Below are 20403 nucleotides of genomic sequence, written 5' to 3'. Positions count from 1 at the left end.
GCCTGCCTGAATAGCTAGAAAGCCCTTTCAAAAATAGAATCAGTCAGTGACTTGCTCACAGTTAAAACCAGCACCAATTTTTCTGGAAGTGACATAGCAGTGTTTGTGCTAACACGGAAATCTTCAGAAATTGGAGCTTGTAATGAGCTATTTGGAAATACGGCTTCACCAGCTTCATAGTAAATACAGCAAATTGATATTATGAGATCCCACAGCCCATCTTCTCATTTCATTATCTGTTTCCAAACAGGAAATAAATATTAACTGCAATAAACTGTGCACCAGGAGGTACCTCTGGATCTTGGTTTCTATTCATTCATTTAAGTCCATTCATTTAAGTCAGAAAGACCCTGAGCACAGAACCCTGTTATATGTGTCACTTCCAATTTGCCACAGAAGCACTGTGACTTTAAATTGGTTTTATCTTAAGCAATACTCTAAAGAAGCATCATGCATTCGAAGCCTGATGTCCGACTGTGTGCTTCTTAAAATTGTGCTCTTTACCCCTCCCCAAAAGTACTGCTCCTTGGTAACAACAGATGAAGCCTTACAACAGGGGACTTGCTGCGATACTGGTTGGCATGCTGCTGGAGCAAATCCAGTGCTTTGGACTCAGTGGTTGATTTTGCGTTGATGCTCGGGCTGGTATTGACTTTCTCTGCCTCTTCTCTCCCTGACATCTTCCCGTAAACTGGGTAATGAAATCCTGGAGAGAGATAGGCCCCTGTAGGTAAACAATAAATAGCACATCAAGTTACTGTTTTCATATTTTGGATATAGAGAGGTAGGAGGAAGGGATACCAGGACAGGGGTAACATCAAAAATGAATCACGTGACTATCAAATGGTATCTTTGCTTCTTTTTTTTTTTTTTTTTAAACCTACTTTACACTGATGAATGGAGGCTATAAAGAGGGTTGAGCTGATAGCCATTTCAGACATTTATGGGTCCTCTTTAAGTGAAAGGAATAGTAACTATAATGGTTCTGACAGTAAGTGCTTAGAATATTTTTATAGGCAATAAACTATCTGTCAGTCTAACAGCAATAGCAGACTGTCAAGGGTTGGGGAAACTCTGGCTGGAAATGGTGACAGTTCATAAAAGGAACATCTTGTATTAAATCAGTTTCATCTACAGAACTTTACCTAGTGGAAGCAGAAGCAATACAAATGTCACCCACAAAGCTTCTAATTTACTCAAGCTACTAATAGAAATAGTAAAATGCAAGCTTTACTGCACTTTGAGCGTGTAAATCTTAACTAGTGTACAAGGCAAATTTCAGAATACATACCAGGATAGCTGTGCATTAGGACAGGAGAGACTGCACGATAGGCTGGATGGTTGGGATCGTACATCTGTGGATAAGGATAAGCATGCAAGTACTGGATATATGACTGATGCTGACTCATTGGTGAGGAAACTGCTACTCTAGCACCCCGAGAGTCCTTCCAATTTACAGGAGTCTTTCGATCATCGTTTTTTATCTTGCTCTCATCCACTGATTGAGAATCAGAACGCTTGACCTCTTTAGGCTCCTCTTTAATGCTTGCTAACGAGACAGGAAGGTTAGGCAGGGAACTTTCCTTGTTAGGTGTTTTTCTAGGGCTGTCTTCTTTTAACTTTTTCTCACGATCAAGTTCTTCTGATTTTTGCTGATCAAGGTATTTGGGCTGATAGACATAATGATGCCATGTTCGTGAATCTGGATCCTAATATGGAGGAGAAAACATTTTTTTTTTCTGAACTTATATACTGAAATAAAATTATTATTGATATTCCCATATTTCAGTTAATGTACTTTTAATAGCTGTTTTAATAACATAACTGTATTACACAGAGGAGAGGTTTGCTTGCTACAGGGTGCCTTGAGCTCAAAGTCAAACCAACATTCCCATGAAAGAGCAAAAGGCTATTATCAAAATTTAATTCGATTTCTTCATCTTCTATCCTTCTTCATGCCTTTAACTAGTTTAATCATGAAATACATATGCATTGTATCGAAGTTCTGAGACCACACTGTTCATAAAACATTTTAATTAAAGCCCACAGAGATATTTTCCCACTAGAGAGCAAAAAATATCTGTGAACCACAAAATTAAAGCTGCCTAATGATATGCCAGAACTCTTAGATTACCTGGAACAATGAACTTGAAAAATGTATCTAGCTGGAAAGATGCTTGTGCTGTCCCTGATATTACAAACATTCACGAATCAGTGGAAGTCAGACATTTAGGCAGACTTCCTCATCTGACAGTCTTACTTTAAGTTTGTAAAACTACACATGTTAAGTATTTACAGGATCAAGACCACAAGGTTTAGGGAACACATACAGGATATCACAAATACATTTTTGCTTAATACATTACACAGAGCAGTTTATAAACATGTTACAGAATTAAACAGATGAGTTCTTTACCAGACTACATCAAATCGGTATTGAACAATAACAGGAAGACTTTGTTGTGTGTTTGTTTGTTTTTTTTTTTAATGCAAGATATGCAAGAGCTAATTGCAAACACTGTCTCCAACAGATACACACTCATGGCACATGCAACGGAAACATAAGAACTTGACGCGTGGACTGTCTGGTTCAAAAAATCATTTGAATCAGCAGAAATCTTCTCCTACCCAGGCCTGTACCATCCCACTTCCTTTAGAGCTCCCTAACTCCCATTCACCTGACCCCACTGTATCTTCAAAGGCAGACTGTTAGGGTGAAGTCTGGGATGTACCGTACACCAGAACATGAAAGCATTAAGCATTGAGGCTCCAGTTCAGAGCACAGAGGCAGTAACGTTGCCTGGAATGAAGGAAATCTGACATCTAGGAAGGTCAGCATGAGCCACTGGATGAAATTCTGGTTCCACTGAAGTCAATGGCAAAACTATCACTGACTTCAATGGAGAGATGATTTCATCCATTGTGTAGGTCTGTAGGGGCTGGAGGTTGGTTGAGGACAGAAGGGGAACTTAACTGTTTCAAAAAGGTCACCTTGGGTTAAGATAAAGAGCTGAGCTTCAAGCCAACTCTTCAAAGAACCAGCTCACCCATCTTTTGTAAATGCCAACTGTCATTTAACAAAAAAAAAGAAACACTTCAAACCATGTTTCGAATCTACTTTAAGTCTTCTCACAATGAAAGCTGCTTATGTTGCTTGAAATTTCTCATTTCTGAACTAAGCAAATTGCTTACAATTTACATCTAAAAGAGAAATCTAATTCTATTTTATTCATGCATGTAATTTAAAATAGTCTATTCAGGTCTTAAGCCTGGGTTCTGTCACCACCTTGCTAGATTTTTTTTTTTCTTTTCAAACAGCTCAACTGAAATGTCTGTTGGTCTATTCACAGACTACATTACTAACCAGCAAGAAAAAAAAGGATGGCAAAGCTTGTTTGACTGCAAAGGTAGAAGAACATAGCAGAATCAGATACAAAATCTCCCATGATTTAAGGATAAACCAAGACACTCTTGTTCCATTTCCTGTGATCTCACCTGTTTAAATCTCGTGGTTGGATCCACTCCTGTTTGCTTCATGGAGTCCATAACAGATTTCATCTCCACAGCCTCCTTTATGAGCTGATGGTTTTCCATTTGCTTGGCTTTGAAACTGTCAGACTGAAGCTGCTGCTGGTGATTGGAAAGGATCTGTGATTTGCTCGTCTCCTCAGCTTTGTTAGGGACTGAAGACCCTATTTTAGTGTTATTTTTGCTCGACTCTGGAGTTGAAGGGGCCTTTGAAATAGTAGCAGACGGAATATTTTTCTGCTTGTTATCGTCCTTTCCAATTTCCTTCAAGGGGGGTTCATTCTTCCTTTCACAGTCCCTCCCAGTTTGTGCCATTTTCTGCTCTGCTAGTCGCTGGTCCTCATAGTATTTTTCATACTGCTGTCTGTAAGCAGGATTAGAGGCCATTAAGGACTTTTGGTCCATATAGAGCCCATAGGCATACTGTCCATAATAAAGTGACTGAGCAAGTGCAGGGTGTCTTTGCGTTATTACTGACTGATGTTGTGGCTGCAAATTAGAGGAACTGCTTTCACTTTTCTTGGGATCTGACAGTTCTGCCTTCTCTTTCTTTTCAGCCTCTTCCTCAGCCTCCTTTTTGATCTTCAGTCCCTGTGGGGTGCTGCTGTTCCCAGCTGCTGGGGTGCTGACCTGTCCAGAGTGCATGTAACTTGGAGAATAATAAGGATCGTAGCCATGGTAATAGGGAGAATGGGACTCTTTCGCTTGAGCCGATTGTGCTGTGGTTGAAGAATGTCCTTTTACAACACTGTCCTTATTAGAAATAATATCCGAAGGAGAGCTGGCCTTTGACCTCATGCCCTCTGACCGGCTGTCGGAGCCACCGTCATCAGCCGCATCAGATATATCCGAGTAAGCAGGGCTGTTGGTTTTAGCGGCAGCGCTATCTGCACCATTTTGTGTCAACACATGCAGTGGCGCCATCGAAGATTGTCCATTCACCAAAGTGCTGCATTCCATCCTGGAGGCACTCCCTATAGAAGGGCTGGGAGCATTGTCTGTGAACGTGTAAACCTTATCAGCTTCAGCCTTAATACTCGCCATCCTGCTCTCTTGAGACTCGGAAAGTCCATTAGCTAACACTTCATTCTTGTTGAGATGGTCCTTTAAAAAATGTCCAGATAAATCTTTCCCAGACCCTTTTGAATCCTCTAGCTTTCCCAGCTTAGAATCCATCTTAGGGCTTCCAGTCTCTTTGCTTTCTTTGTCCTTTAGCTTTCGCTTCTCCTTTTTCTTTTTGTCTTTGAGTGATGTGAGAGCTGGGTTTACAGTGCTTGGCTCTCCCATAATTGTGGGCTTTGGTTGAATAGGTTTTAGCGGAGGGCTCTTTGGTGTAGCCTGAACAACAGTAGTTGTTAGAGAGGGCAGTCCCGGTATTGTCCCTGTAGTGCTGGTTGTAAAGGCTGTAGTAGGTATAGCTATTAACTGGGGAGGAGTCGGTGCTGGCGCTGGGGCAATGGGCCTGGCTGTTTTCAGTTTGGAAAGGTTTTTATCCACTTTGCAATTATTAGCTTTCTTGCCTTTATCACCCATACTCTTCTTGTCTATTAGCCCTTCAGCCTCCAGTTTTGGCATTTCAGTTTGCAAATTGCCATCTGCTACAGAGCAATTATCCAGTGTGGCTGCCATATTAGAAATTACTGGAAGGCTGTTCAATTCACTGTTCAGACCTTTCTTTTTGCCAGAATTCTTGCCAGTTTTGGAACCGATAACTGAACTGGGGCCATTGCTGGTCAGTTCCCTTTTTCCCTTGGGGGTCCCTGGGGTAGTGATAGAGGAAGGAGATGTCGGTGCTTTTAGCGGATCAAAGCCTGGCAAATTTGTGCTTGGCTCACTGCATTCAAGTGCCACATTACTCAAAGCTTCTTCACAGTCTGAAATTTTGTCTTCACTGTCAGGCTCAAACTCCAGTTTGTTTTCTGGGTCTAAATGTGCATGAGCCTGGTGGTATCGTAGTCCATTAATGTGCTTGTACTTTTTGTTGCAGTTGGGGTGAGGACAGTCAATCAGCACTGGAGAAGAGCAGCCTTGGTCCAAAAAAGTAGTCTCTGGTTTCCCCTGTGGGGTGGTGGGAGTGCTTCTAGAGTTAGTACGAACACGTTTTCCACACTTATTGTCCTCCGAACTGGAGTTCAAGTCTAGCTCCATTGGAGGCTTACTTTTTCTCTTGTTTGTGGATGAGGGGCTGGCTTTGACTTCATCCACAGCGCAGTTTGGGGGTGTCCTGCGCCCACTTGAGTTAAGGCTGCCCCTCCTTCCCTTCCCATTAGCACCACCTCGATTCTTATTCTGAAGTCCTCTAGACTCGGTAAAACTCGTATCATTTCCAGGTACAGCTGCAGCTGCAGCAGACCTTGCCCTCTTTCCCCTGCCCCGTCCTCCTCGCATTTCCAGGTCACTTGTTGGAGATTCACAGAACCTATATATAAACAAGAGCAGATGTCATCAGCAGGAGCTGTGAACTGAACAGATACCAAAACAACACCATTTCCCATAACAAAACCTTTATTTGCATTAAAGGAAGGATGTCCTTTCAAATGAGAATGTAACAGTCTCAGAGGGAATGTGATAAAAAAAAAAAAAACAAAAATGGTAAAAACAAGACCAATTAATTAGTTGAAGAGAAAGCTTTTTGAAATCTGCAGAGATGTATTTTTAAATTGATTCCCCCTTTGTCTGAATCCCATGTATTTCCCCTCACGCTCAAAAATACAAAACAAAAGGAAATAAAAATGCCCACCCGCATGTCCCCACTTTTCAGCGTGGAAAAGAGAATTACCCATTTCATGGCTGTATGTTTTCAATTATATCCATTTGTTTTTTATTAATGTCCACATAGTCTCTGGGCAGAGACCGAGGGTAAAAACACAGCAGAGAAAAAACAGACTCAGAATGATTGCCTACCTGGGAGGGGCCCAGTCATGCTTCGTGCAGTCCAGCAGCGTTCCCACATAAGTCTTGTTCCTCCATGTAACGTTTACCACCAGGACACCTGCCAGTGGGAGAAAAACAAAGTATTATCACAGTCAGAACAATAACTGAGAGGGGTTTTTCGTTTTGTTCTTTTTTTTTTTTCCACGTTTTTTCTTTCCCACAAAGCAAGAGCTTTATTCTCATTCGCTTTCAAACACTGTGGTCTATACTCTTCCTCTTTTCTGGTTTCAGTGACCTCAAGTTAAAACCCACAGGAAAGAGAGCAAACGATAAAGAACAAGAATGTGTGTATAAATGTGTGTGCGTACGTGTGTGTGTGTGCGTGCACACCTATCTGTGTGTTCAATCAAGATACAGCTGACAGAAGGAAATGGTTTTTGCCATGTCCTGTTGTAAAACGGCAACACTCACCTCTTAATTTTGCTATTATTGCACATAATTGCTTTCGTTTGGCAGCCAGCCAGCATAAACTGAACACCAGTTACAGTGTTTAAATCAGTAGGTGACTAAGAAGAATCTGCTCTGCTTTGAACAATATGATAATGACTCTTCTATTTATTTGAAATTGCATATATCCAAACACACAAACACACACACAGATGCATTATAAGTTTTGTTCATCAGACAGAGATGTTTATTATTTGCCTTGCCTTTACTCTGTGCGAAGTGTGGGACTAGACATGAAATCTCAATCATGTAGTATGGCTAAGAGAAACCACTAAACAGATACGTAGAAAGAGGACTCCTTTTAAAAAACGTACTGTCACTTAATTGCTTCTCCACTTATGGCTTCTTTTAAATGCAAATACACCTGTCCACCTAAAGCTGACTTTGAATTTTGGTGGAGGGGGATGTCATTTAAACATTTTCAGGCTCCCCTCAAACCCTTGCTCGCACAGATAATTTATGGCCCTGTGTACAGAGCAGCCAATACAATGACTGCCTTACTCCACTGGCCACCACCACTGACAAACACCAGGTAACAGCTCTCTCTTCTCATCAGAAGGTAACACTGAAATGGAGCAGCGGGCACTATTTTACCCAGCCGACTGGCACGGTGCAGCCTTTTGGACCTGTAGGAGGCACTGAGGCTGACTTGCAGCCCCGTGACTCGTTTTCCCTTTGTGCTGCCCATATTCTGGCTCTAGCTTTTCCATTGCAGACATAACAACGGCCCCGTGCCAGGTGTCCTGAGCCTGCCTGCTTGGTCTTACTGGTGTGATTCCTAATTCTGCACAGTTAGGAACCACACCGGCAGGGAGGCTGCCAGCAGTGCCTGGTCCCGATGCAGAGCGCTGCAGCCTGGCCTCATTTCCTGGCCTGGTGCCGTGCCAGTAGACCCGGGCACGTGCCATGAGGGAAGGCCTGCACATGGAGCATTATTTTGGGGCAACACATCTCCCAAAAGGGCACCCTCAGCGCCCCATCTGGTAGTACCACCATGCCCCACTCACTCCCTCAGCACACTTTCCTTTTTCCCCAGCTAGCTCACCTGCCTCCTGTTGTTAAAATGCAATGGGCACTTCAAACAAAATAAAGGTATACCTCTAACGAGTATCCACCTCCCTCAGTATCTGAATTCTTGCCTCTCTCTGTATGCGTGCTGTATTTGTAAATGAATTTATGTAAGAGCTGCTACCCATTAGAAAACACATAGTTTGTTACCTGTTATTAGAGCAGAGGGCAAAAAAAAAACAGACGTGGAGCAGGCGTAACAATAAAACCCTGAAATCAATAAGCATCTCAGTAATTCTTAGAAGACATTCAAATGACCTTCAAGTGTAAGAAAGTCAATATTTCAAAGCAAACATAAGTAAGTTCCTCCCTTACAGTCAGTTGCATTTAGCATCTCATTAATTTTGTTAGTCTTAGTGAAGGTCCCAGTATGTAAATAGGAGGGAAGATTGATCCCCACGCCGTGTTAGAGTAACCATGGTACAGAATACATTTCCCTTCCCTAATGAACAGCACATTACTCAACCACAGGTAAGATTCTACAGAACAGGCAGTGAAAGTAGCTCATTTAATCTTCTAAAATTATCACAGAAATGGGTCAAAAGAATAGAAGTAACGTGGGAGGTAGAACTGACCCCTAAGGCAACATGCAACTGGCAGGCTTATTAGACTAAAGCACTGGGAAATGAAAACGGATATGAAGCAGGTAAGTAGTCTACTCTGTATGCTAGAGGCATGACCAAAGAGAAGGTATTATTCTTGCTGCACCAGTCAGGGTGTACTGTTACAGGCTTCTTTGATCCAAAATTCTTGTCCTAGCACAGAACTCGAGCACAAAACAAGAGCCTCTGCTGGCACTTCCTTCCAGGTCTCAGAGGCAGCAGACAAATTGTACCACAGCAGTCTTTTGTTCACCTCCAAATAATGCATCTGAGCATACAGAGCAGGAATTCATAGGCACACCGGCCATTCTCTTATCTGAGCATGTGAGAGCTCTGCATGCACTGCTCTATCTCATGAGGTAAGCAGTGTATCACATGCAGGATCAAACCTCTCTGGGGCTGCACCAAGTCATACATGTAAGGAGCCCCTGTAGTGAGGAACTCCCCAGTACATTACACTGTACATTAGACTGAAACAATCTTTTAACACTCATTTCCTTAGCATTGTCTGAACAAGACTGAAAATGTGAGGGCAGTCTGAAAATCCCACAGGTTTCATAATACCTGAACACAGCAATGTATTTTCACTTGAGGAAAAAAAAAAAAAAGCCCCGAAGGCTTTAACTACTTAAAATAAACACTACTGAAGAATGGAAGAAGAAAAGAGATGTTTGTAATGCAGTGTTAACAAAGGGTATTTGGGCTAAGACTCTAATTAAGGAAACCTGGTCAAAAGGTCTAGTCCAGTTTTTGTGAGGTAGAGTCAAACAATTGTGAATATACATACGTAATATACAAATGTTTCTTCTACCAAGTAATGTCATCAACTCAGCTTGAACAATTACCAGACCACAATTAACAAGATTTGGATTTAATAGAGAGAAACTTATCCCAAAACAGGAATGTAAATTTCTTGATTTAATTCATTTATCATTCCATGCACAAACTACTCAACTATTCACTTGCAGTATTCCTGAAATTAGCTGTATTCTCCACAGTCCTCAGTGTGAAATATGCTAAATTAAAGTAGCCAAGAATAAGAAATCATCTTCTGAAAATTTCAAAAGTTACTACCAACGCTACTCTTTATCATCAAGGAGTGGGCACAGTAACTGGTTGACTGATAATGCTCAGGGATTGCCAAATGCAATCTAATACAGGGAAATGGGGTCATGTTACTTAGAAGCTTTACAATTCAATTCCCCTACCAGTCAGTACCTTTTCTGCCAAAATCCATTATTAGCCAAGATAGGATCATACACAATCCTTAATGTAAGGTGACAGTCACACAGAATATTACCTAGTGCCCACTGCTGTCAATGGATGTTCCTCCCTTAAATCAAGGGGAATCTCTGTAGCCTGTTAGCAATAAAAAGGCTTTATGTATTTTATTTTTTTTTCATGTTGGATGTATCATTATGAGCTTTTTTTCTTCACTCATCATATTCATAATCATAACTCAGGTAGCTGGACTCCAGGCAAAAAGTAAGCCAATGCTAGCTGGGAAAATCTAACACGTGCCTAGAGGACCAAGAAACAATTTTACATAAGCAAGTGACAATTTCTACTCAGATTTTATTAAGGAATGAAAGGTCACATGTCACAAAAGTGATTAAAATTACTTTCAGAAAGGAAGAAGCACTTTTGAAGCATTCTGTGAATGTGATACATCTTTCCTTTCTCTACATTTCCTTCTTTTCAATGACCGAACACCAAAAAGCAGCACTAAAATGTCATTGGCTATTTACTATTAATTATATCATAAAAATTTGGAAACAAAGAAACCAATATTATTACTTTGCTGTTTAAAAAAAATAGCCATGTTCTTTTACATTTAATCTAACAAATTCAGGTGCACCGTCTTAACATAGAAAAAAAATTAGTACAAGAGATATTTAGCACCAAGCCAGGATGGTGTGCATGTTAACTACCTTGATATGGCATTTCTAGCAGCTGTGCTAAGCTTGTAAAGATCTACCCAAATCTCTTAAGATACATGTACACTGTAGTAGATGTTCTTTCACCTAAAGAAAAAAGGTTTTGTAACTTCATTTTCTGCAATTAACATAAACCAAGGATTTTTATGCTTCGTAGTCAAAGTTCTAAAAATGAGATTACATGGCTAGGAATCAATTACCCTGTTAATATCTTAAACGCAGGGCACAATTTTTTGAAAATACTGGCTTTAGAAAACAAACACATTCAAAGTCCAGTGTAAGTAGACATTAATTAATCAGTCTGGAAAGCCTGACTTAACGTTTACAGCATAGGCTACTTTTGTTTTCAGATCACAGCAACTGCTAAAAAATTCTGTTTTAGTTCAAGCTGGTTATTTTCCTAGAAAACTCGAAGATCAGTTATCTGAAAGGGTGAATGGGTATGTCTTCACTTTTTTAAAAGGAGCTGTTCCCTCTATTCTTAGTAGAGAATCTGACCCAAAATTAACTTCTAAATTCTGGTGAAAACTGCACAAGGTCTTTACTGAACACTTCTGTAACTGATTTACTGAAGATTATCCAGAAGATCTTCCAAAACTAGGAATCATTTGTTTGTTGGTGTTTGTTTTTTTTTTCTTTACTTTTTTTTTCAGTTACCAAAAACTACTGCTTAAACCTAAAGGAAAACTTGCCCTAAATTCCCATTCAGTTAACAGTTCTGCCTGCTGCCTATACTATGCTATTTATTTATTTTAGATGATTTTGCTGATGGCAAAGGAAGACCTGCCAAAGTATACAGTGCTTTGCAGTCATCATAAGATTATTTTTTTAAAGTTTAGTATGACATTCCTACAGCAATATTCCTGTTGTATACTATGTCTTCAAAGTTGAGATGCAGCTCTCAATATTGACAAGGCATTACATCATCATTTGACACAACATTATAACAAAATCAGTTCCTCCTATCTTTATTACCAGTGAATCCACAAATTTGTTTGCAAACCAAATTCCATTTGACTTTTGTCCCAGCTTTAATAAGTACAAATAATACAGACATGCATAGGGTAGCCAAACCACAATATATATCCATCAACAGTGAGCACACCACCACCAAGGATTAAACACATTCTATTCTGCATCTGGCACAACGAATTTTTTAATCCCACAAATATCTGTTTGACATCACTGTTCTATCACCAACTGAAGTATTTCAAGTGCAAAAAGCAGGCGGATGAAAATCTACAACCTTAGGATTATCTCAAGCTTTTTTATTACTATTTGTTTAGTAAGAGCAGCATAACTCATTTGCCTCACAATATCCACCACATCATCATAAATTCCTGATCCACATATACACCTGCAATTCATTCAGGCATGAAAAACACAGAACAATGTTTATATTAGACTTGCAATGCAAATGGCTTATATTTTCCTGATTGCTTCCATCAAGAAAGTAATCTAAAATTAACAGTTGAAACACTCTATGTATAAAGTCAAGTCTTCTACATTGAATGCTGATCTTGTAGACATACAGTTTATTTACTACTTTAATCACACTGTCTAGCATGGCACAAGAACTTAACTGCATCTACAGCAGGTGCACATGTAACAGGCATCAACATCAGGAAGTCTGAGAATGTAATGACTGTCAGGTGGCCTAGAAATGCAAGACTTTTTTTTTTTTTTTTTTTTTTTTTTAAAGTGCTCTACTGCTGGGCTGGATGTTTGAAAAGTCACTTTAACCACATCCTGTAATCAAACCATCTGGAGCACAGATCCGCAATTAGTCATCCTGGACATTGGACTTTATCTGAACAAATACTGTATAGCAATGAAGCTGAGAAGATTGGATAGCATTAAGGAAAAGATGCATAATGAATTACTGTTGGTGTAGTCATAAACCTCTGAGACACTTAGCTGTGGTGTTAATTTAGTACTTTATGAAAGCATAGTAAGCTTAAAGGTTAAAAGGGCTGAAAGGCTAAAAACTGCTATTTTAGATCATGTTGCCCTGCTGGTGGCTAAAGCAGGCTGGTGTTATTCTGGCCACATAAATTACAGCAGCCTCTTCAACAGCATAACAAACTCAGCTCACATCCATGTGACTTCCAGTAAGTTCTGAGTAATGTCAACCTAAATTTGACACATACTTTATTCAACAGCATGCCCTTTCCTTCCCTCTTTAGTATGAAGTCATCAGTATAATGCATTTAAAGTTGCAACCACCACCTTAGATTTAAAAACTGTGTTATACCTTTAATGAGATACAGGCAAAAAATATATTCCCTGGACTTGCATGACTGTCATTTGTATTCAGAAAATAAGCATCAATTACAGGGTGAGTACCTCTTGAAGCCATGGAGTCAGGCCAGCAAGGAGACAACCTTTGCATGCCACCTAATAAAATGTTATTAATAAGAAGGTTTATCCCAGAGCGTATAGAAGAATAAGCATTGAAATAACCGAGTAAGGCCTGTTCCCTCACAAGCCCAAGTGCTTAATACGCAGAAGAACACACAGCCACTTCCATCACTGTCACATCCCCTGCAGCCTTTGTTCTGAAGTCTGATGAGCTGTATTGATTTGGGAAAATCATTTTGCTTCTTGGAAAACTAGACTCTAGCTTATTCACTGCCATCAATTTCTTTCTCGTGAAGACAGTTGGTCAATATTCAGTTGACTGGTCAGCTACAAGAAGCTCTGCTTTCTTTCCTTTTTAGTGCCTCCCTAGTAACGTTATTGTTTTTCAGCTTTATGATAAAAGAAAATAGCACGTTAGAAGACTTCTTGCTAGGGGTGACCTGAAATGGTAATGCCTCCAGACAAAGCAATGACCAAAATGTTAAAGATAGGTTGGCTCTCTAAGACTGGCAACATCTAATCAATAAGATTCATTATCAGTAATAACAATAATTATGGCGTTGCATTTTTTTCAGTGTATGTTTCTTCTAAAGACTTTCTGCTTAACAAATAGGAACAAGCAATACCTAAATACAAATGGACAGCTGAAAGAAAACCAAATGGTCCTAATCAAATACAAGGCTATACTCATTAACAGAGCAACAGAAGATGCAATGAAAACTGTGTAATACCCTCACAGAAAGTACATCAGATTGGGTCTCACATGGCTTGTAGGTTTATCCACAACTGAATAGTTCTACTAAAATACAAGCTACTTCGAGCGGTGACTTTGAAAACTATGAAGCCACAGAAACCAACATAATTTTCTCCTGTCAAATTTATATGAAAGTGATTAGATTTTGGCAGGACTAGAAAAACTTGTGGATAAATTGCTGTTACACCTCTTGAATGTCAGACCACATATGTGTTTACAGGAAAAAGTGCAATTAATGTTATTATAAACTAACCATGGGTTTCTGACCTCCAGAGTACAACTAAGGATTTGTTTTTATACAAACCTTACCTTTTCTTTGGCCAGTGTAACTGAACCACCTCACTGTTCCAGTGACGCATGAGAATAAAACTGCAGTCTTACACTATTTCAGTTGACACTAGAAATCTAAGTTGAAAATCCTTTAACATCTGTGTGTTCTGAGGAAAACCAAATCTGTTTCAGAAATAAAGTATTTTGTTTCTAGCAGATTCTTTTGCTCTTTTACTTCAGTAATCATAACTGTGATTCACATACTCTGACACTAAAAGATGTCACATAGTCAATTTTAGAAGAAAGAAATGCTATTCTGTAATCCCGTGAATTTCCCGCTCCCTTCTCAAGGACTGTTATTTCAGCTCCTACGTTGTGGTACTGTGGAACACACAGATATTCTCCTGCCTTCTCATAGAGTGAAAAAGGAAAAAAACAAACACATGCAATCCACTGCTTGTACTTGTAATGCTAGGACCATATGTCACTTGAGATAAGCAACAGAACACAGGGCTTTTCAACTCATCTGTCACACTTGCTTCCTGCAGTTTATATTAATTACAGGATCTCTTCAGCTAGTTATTTCTCTCCCAAAACTCTTTCACCCTTAAAAGCAAGTAAATAGCAAAGCAAAACCAGAGTGAAGTGTAGGGCAAATCGTTATTGTTTAAATATGAGAAGTAAGACCAAAAAGAGAAAAACATTTCTTCTCACCCTGACAAACATTCAGGAGTTCCTTTAATTATTATCTGCCTTCTTCCTATTCTTCATCTCTGACTCTAGACCACAGAAATACTGTTTTCATCAGCAGACAGACTGTTGAGAAGCAGCTGCAGAAATAGGGAAGCTGGTATATATTTATGTGTGCATGCATCAATGCATGTGTGTGCATCTATCTCAACACACACACACAAAGGAAGCCTCAAAGAGCTTACACTTTTTTTTTCTTTCTTTCCTTTTTTTTTTTTCCGTCCTACCAGGAGTACTAGGACTTCTCAATAGAAGTTTGTGTCCCAGCTCTGAACTCTGCTTCTGCAGGAACCATTCACTTGGCAAGTAAAAAACAAACAAATTACAGATGACAAAAGGCACCTATAAAGCGCCAAGTGTCTCTGGTGATTAGTCCTCCAGTGCTGTACATCACGATAAAGACCTGCCAGGTGCAAACAGTGCTACAATTATTTATCAAACAGTAGAGCAGCTAATGAAACATTAAGGAATGGGAAAGGGAAGAGAGAGAGTTTGTGGGAAAGAAACAGCACGGATAAAGAAACAATTCCAAGCCCAAACCATGAAAATGCTTCCAAATCTGTAGGCTGCAGATACCAGAATTGCAGTAGAGCCAGGCAGACAATTCTGCTCAACCTCAAAGAGCTGCTGCTGATCCATATACCTCATTGGGATTGAGAAGCAGAGCCTCTTATAAATTATGATGCTTTATTTAAAGTCAAAGCATTTATTTGCTTTTGTGCCAGCTTTGGATCCTTTTCATCTCCAGCTACCAGGCCCAAGAGAGAACACATTCCTGTAGCTCTGCTGGCAGCCAGCTGTGGCCTCAGTAAATCATAAAGCCTCCTAACAAGCCATTCTTTACAAAGGCCAACTGCAGTTACTAGACATGATAACTTCTCTATTATTCCACTCACTGGAATTTAAAATAGTAATTTTAAGCTGCTGGCTGAAAACACTGAAATCTACTGACCTGCATTCTACCTGTGCACATATGCACGTCTGTATGTGTGCCTGCGTGAAGCATTGCTTACTGCGTGAAGATTTCTCCTCAGGGTAAGTAAGGGAAAAGGATAAGTAAACACCTGAGGCAGACACACCCAAGACAAAGGGGAAGAAAAAAGGTATTTGGGATTTATTTCACAGAACTCCTTTAAGATTTCTTGCAGCAGCTAGCAGGAGACAAGTACCTCTTCATTTGTTCAGTTTCTGGGGTTTGCAGAGACATGTTTTATTTTTGTGGAGGCAAATTTCTTTAAGACCTTAATATAGGGACACCCTACTGTGAAATTTCACAGTAAAATTTATACAACTAAAATCAGTGTATATTCAAATACGGGGCATGTATTAGAATACTGCAAATATAACCGAGAATTCTCTCTCTTCTACTTCCTTCCCACCCGTGCACCTAAACGGAATCACTTAACTACGTTATGGTGAGGCCCACCATTTCCTCTGTGTAGGAAAAGCAGATTAAAAACAAAACAAAACACTTTTGAAGTCTGATGCCCTCCTTCATATACAATTCTTACATATTTGCTTCACTTTAGGGTTTGGAGTAACATTACTTTAAGGTCTGTTGTTCCTATAGTTAGTGGATGAAAAAAACAACAACAACAAAAAAAAAACAATGTCTGAAACTCCACCTTACAGATTTCAAAACCGCAAACAAATATTATGCATTGCCAAGCTCTTAAAAAAGGATCTCAAAAATGAAGGTGGCTAAGTGCTACAATTTTTACGGATCCTTTCCCACAGACTACTTTTTTTTTTTTTTTTTTAATTCCCTTCAAAAACATCAGACAGTGTTAAGCTTCCTACTATAAAATTCTTATATTTTACTAGGGGAGAAGAAGACCAGAACATGTACAAGTATTTCAGTAACACACGTAAAACACCAGTTCTTTTTGGTAAACAAGCCTAATGAACTATGACTAATAGCGTTCTCCTTGAGCAGAAGAAACGTAAAAGGGCTTTTGTTAGCATCTACTGAAGCGAAGTAGTCATTTCGCTGGGACAGAACAAAAGTTAGCTACTTATCAACTGACCAGCTTCAATAGATGTCACAGTTCTGCAGAGCAGTTCACTGTGATTTTCTTTTCCCTGTTTTAAATTACCTCCCAAGTGGGTAAACTAGTAAAATGTCTGGTTAACCAGTTGACTTCTCCCAGCTGTTCCATCACTACTGAAGCAATGCCAAGGGAAGTTACCAGCAAACAGATTTCCCATTAGTGATCAGTACACTTTCTGCTAGGCTTCTCTCATTTTGCCAGTCATTGCATGGACAAATTTCCTTCAAGTGTCCTTCATGCAGCACGTCCCAGTTTCTCCCCTTACTGCTAAGAGCTAGCCTGGTTTTCCCTGATCGGCTGTGAACTATGCCTGCTACTACAGCCACTTGGCTTTTTTCATGCACTAGATCTGATCCACCTTTGACCTTCTTAGGTTTAGAAACAAAACCATTCAGACATAGAGTACAAGCCCACGTTCCACAAAATGTAAATAAAATCTTAAGAGTTCTAGGAATCCTAACATAATCAGCTAAAATTTCTTTTGGCAATGAAACATCCCTCAAATGAGCATCACAGGCATGCCCTCCCTCATTCAAGTACAGCTAATGTGATGACAGAATCACATATTTCAGCATTATTAAACTATTTTCCCATGTCATTAAAAGAAAAAAAGAGGTTGGAATGTCAGACATGACTTAATTCCTTCCCTGGTCAGACAAACAATATCAAGATAAAGCTCACTTTACTTCAGAATCCACACACAAATTTCTGTATGAATTATAGACTGCACTTTGGCCTCATCTGAAAAAACGCTGGCCCCCGAGGCTGATAAGCTGTGACCCCAGGTGGCACATCCAGCCCCTCACAAGGGGCAGGGACATTATTGCTTTGCACTGAGGACTGCAGCGTGAGAGCCGATCCATCAAGCTCCCTGACAGCTTTTACAGCCTCCTCACATTCGGCCCAAGTCAAACTCCACGGCTCCTATTGTTCACATGATGCTTTTTTTCCCTGCTCTGATGAAGTTAGGGCAAGTCCAAGGCTTCAATGAGAAAGAAAGGCTATTGTGAGCTGCCCAGAGTTTATTGACTCTGAGCTGTGCAACAATGGCCCAGAAGCCCTTTCCCTGAAAGTTACACATTCCTAATTGCTAATCATCATCACGATTCTGTACATCAGCACTTAGACACAGATTTGCATGAAAGAAAGGTGTAACTAACATTCAAGCAGATAGCCTCATCATCTTTACACAGTAAAAAAAAAAGATCTGCTAAAATGCACAACGAGAACTATAACCTTTCAGCCTCACAGAGCTGTCATACAAACGCCGGTATGTTCCCTAACATTGCAAGTGTATTAGAAAACCAGTGACCAAAACAGATTTGATTAAAAATATCCCTCGTGGAATCATGATAAGCTAACTGCAGACAAGCGGGTTATGTTTTTCTTTACCCTTTCTACAGCATTGTAAGATCAGCATCATGTTGTGCTCAAAACGGAAAAACAATTTCAGAACTGACTTGGTGTCATTGCTTCTCCCCAGCGTTCTCCTGAGGTCTAAAGATCATTTAAATGCAACAATGACAGAGAACAATACTGCACTGTCTTTGAAAACATTCACCCGTAATTATTACAATTATTTTAAAATAACTATGTATCACTTTAGTTGCATGCATAAATCTTACTACCACCAACAGGCCATTTACACTGTCATAATGTGCCGTCACCACATGTTCAGAAAACCCTTTTTTGTCTAAGAACTTCAACATTGCTTAACATGACCGGATTTTACAGCTGGCAGAGTTCCATGCCTTTTTTCCTCTTTATCAGAGTTAAAACTGGAAAGAAGAAAAGGAAAGGGAGGATAAAACAGCTTGCAAAGGACTTGTTTTGATAGGAGTGGAGCTCTTGATCAACTACTAGCAGCCAAATACAGTAACTCCAGAATTCAATTTTCCAGGATACTGAATAAGCAGAAGGAAGAGACTGTTTCTTCTTTTAAACTTAGCTGTAGCTTTATATGATTCTGCCATTAAATAAATAAATAAATAAATCCAGCCTTTAGAAAGGCTAATCTCATTTTAAATTACAGAATAGCATTTGATAGACATATGTAAATATTTAGTTACTTTCTTGAACTAAAATATCGCTATTAAGATAGTGAGGGGCACTTCCAATTAAACTGGTTCATCCACGTATTTGTTCATGCACTGACTTCACAATTGGACAGGAACTGGTACGATACTCAGTTTGAAAGAACAGCAGCTTCCTTCTGCTAAATCCCCTGATACAGCAGCTTGCTCTTTCAGCTGTCATTCAGTCCAGCACGGCTTTTCATACAAAACCAGAGGAGATCAAGTGCAGACTAAAGGCTTGTTTCAAATGAAGGATTCCCCTCCCTCCATGGATTTCAGCTGAAAGCATATTTACACCCCGAAGAATAAGAAGAACTCGTAATTTGTAGTCCATCAAATAGCGCATTTTCAGATTCTGGTGAAGATTAAGTTTCACAGGTATCTAGGTGGATACCAGTAAGCAGTAAGAGAAGCACAAAGAAGCCCTAGTAGTGCTGGAATAGCATAATAAAAAATAAAATACAGCCAGCCTTTCAATTTATTTATATAACTACTGTGGATCAGTCACAGTATTAGTAACTCAAGTTTTTACCTATACGAATATTCTCCTATTTCCTTTCTTAAAAACAGTAACAATGCATGCAACATCACATTTCTTGTCTCTACAAGGAAGTAAGATGTGGCTGAGAAAAAAATAGCAAAGAAGTGTTAAAAGGTAAGTGCTGTAGCACCCAGAACTGCACTTGCAGTGTAGGTTAAAAAAAAAAAAAAGGATTCATGTTTACAGTGCTGTCAATTAGATATCACTCACAGGCACTGCATTCAGCTCCAGATTTTTTTTAAATGGAAATAAATGTAATGCTATTCTTGTCAACTTACAAAGCTGAGAAGTAATGCTGCTATATTTAATCTAAATGATGTTTTTCATGGGTGCTCTGTAGGATGAATGATATCTGATTTAGAAAAATGACAGTGATTTCGCTGAGCTTTCCAAAATCAACACCCATTTTAGTTGAACAAAACAAGAGGCTGCTGAAGCACATTTGTCTCTCTGATGATGTATATTCACTAAGTACAGCCCATAACCCACCTACTCACAGCAGCTTCAGACAGTTAGCCTCACCCACAGCTCCTTGCAATTTAATGAACAGTCATATCCAACAAATCTCTTACCAATAGCCTGACAGTAGTTATTCTTTTAGACTCTAGGCCCAAAAGAGAAATTTGTCATTGCTTAAATAAATTTTACAGATGTAATAGATAAAGGCAATAAAGAAAACAGGGCTTTTATAAAACAAAATTGACAGAGCAGAAAGCTGTTCCTCTAGAATGTGCATTTGTGTGCGCAGGCGTGCTGGGCTTGTGTGTACTGAAGGGAAATAGACAATGAAGGTTAGGAAGCACGAAATTACAGCCTTCTTTGCCTTCCAGGGAACGTAAATTTTATTCGCAGGGTAAAAGCCATGGTTTTCAATCTGCATGTGTGATCAACAGAAATTGATTTCAAGGAGATTTGGGGGTATTTAACTTATTGCTCAGAGATGCAAATCCCATCTTGTACAACCATTATTGTAAAAATAGAGAAAAAAATGGGTGATGTTTCAGGGCTCTGCTTAGACATTTTCATTTTTCAGATGTTCACAGCTCACTAAGCTTTCATTTCAAATAAGGACCTGTCTATACTGA

General features: G+C 39.5%; 1 protein-coding gene across 14 annotated transcripts in view; it reads right to left on the bottom strand.

Annotated features, from left to right (window-relative positions):
* Window positions 1–20403, bottom strand: part of ZNF608 (zinc finger protein 608) — a 149687-nt gene that overhangs the window by 71577 nt on the left and 57707 nt on the right. For all 14 annotated transcript variants that reach the window (XR_011805680.1, XR_011805681.1, XR_011805682.1 and 11 more), the window contains 4 exons: window positions 6433–6520; window positions 3496–5947; window positions 1292–1709; window positions 552–724 (listed from right to left, as the gene is read on the bottom strand). Coding sequence is in view for 9 of the 14 variants with exons in the window: in XM_072030763.1 (XP_071886864.1) it covers window positions 552–724; window positions 1292–1709; window positions 3496–5947; window positions 6433–6520 (3131 nt within the window). In the remaining 5 variants the exon portion in view is untranslated. The remainder of the gene's footprint in view (window positions 1–551; window positions 725–1291; window positions 1710–3495; window positions 5948–6432; window positions 6521–20403) is intronic.

The sequence above is a fragment of the Anas platyrhynchos genome, chromosome Z, assembly GCF_047663525.1.
Source record: "Anas platyrhynchos isolate ZD024472 breed Pekin duck chromosome Z, IASCAAS_PekinDuck_T2T, whole genome shotgun sequence".
NCBI lineage: Eukaryota > Metazoa > Chordata > Aves > Anseriformes > Anatidae > Anas > Anas platyrhynchos.
Note: the sequence above shows the minus strand (reverse complement) of the source record. Positions and strands in the feature narration are given on the sequence as shown.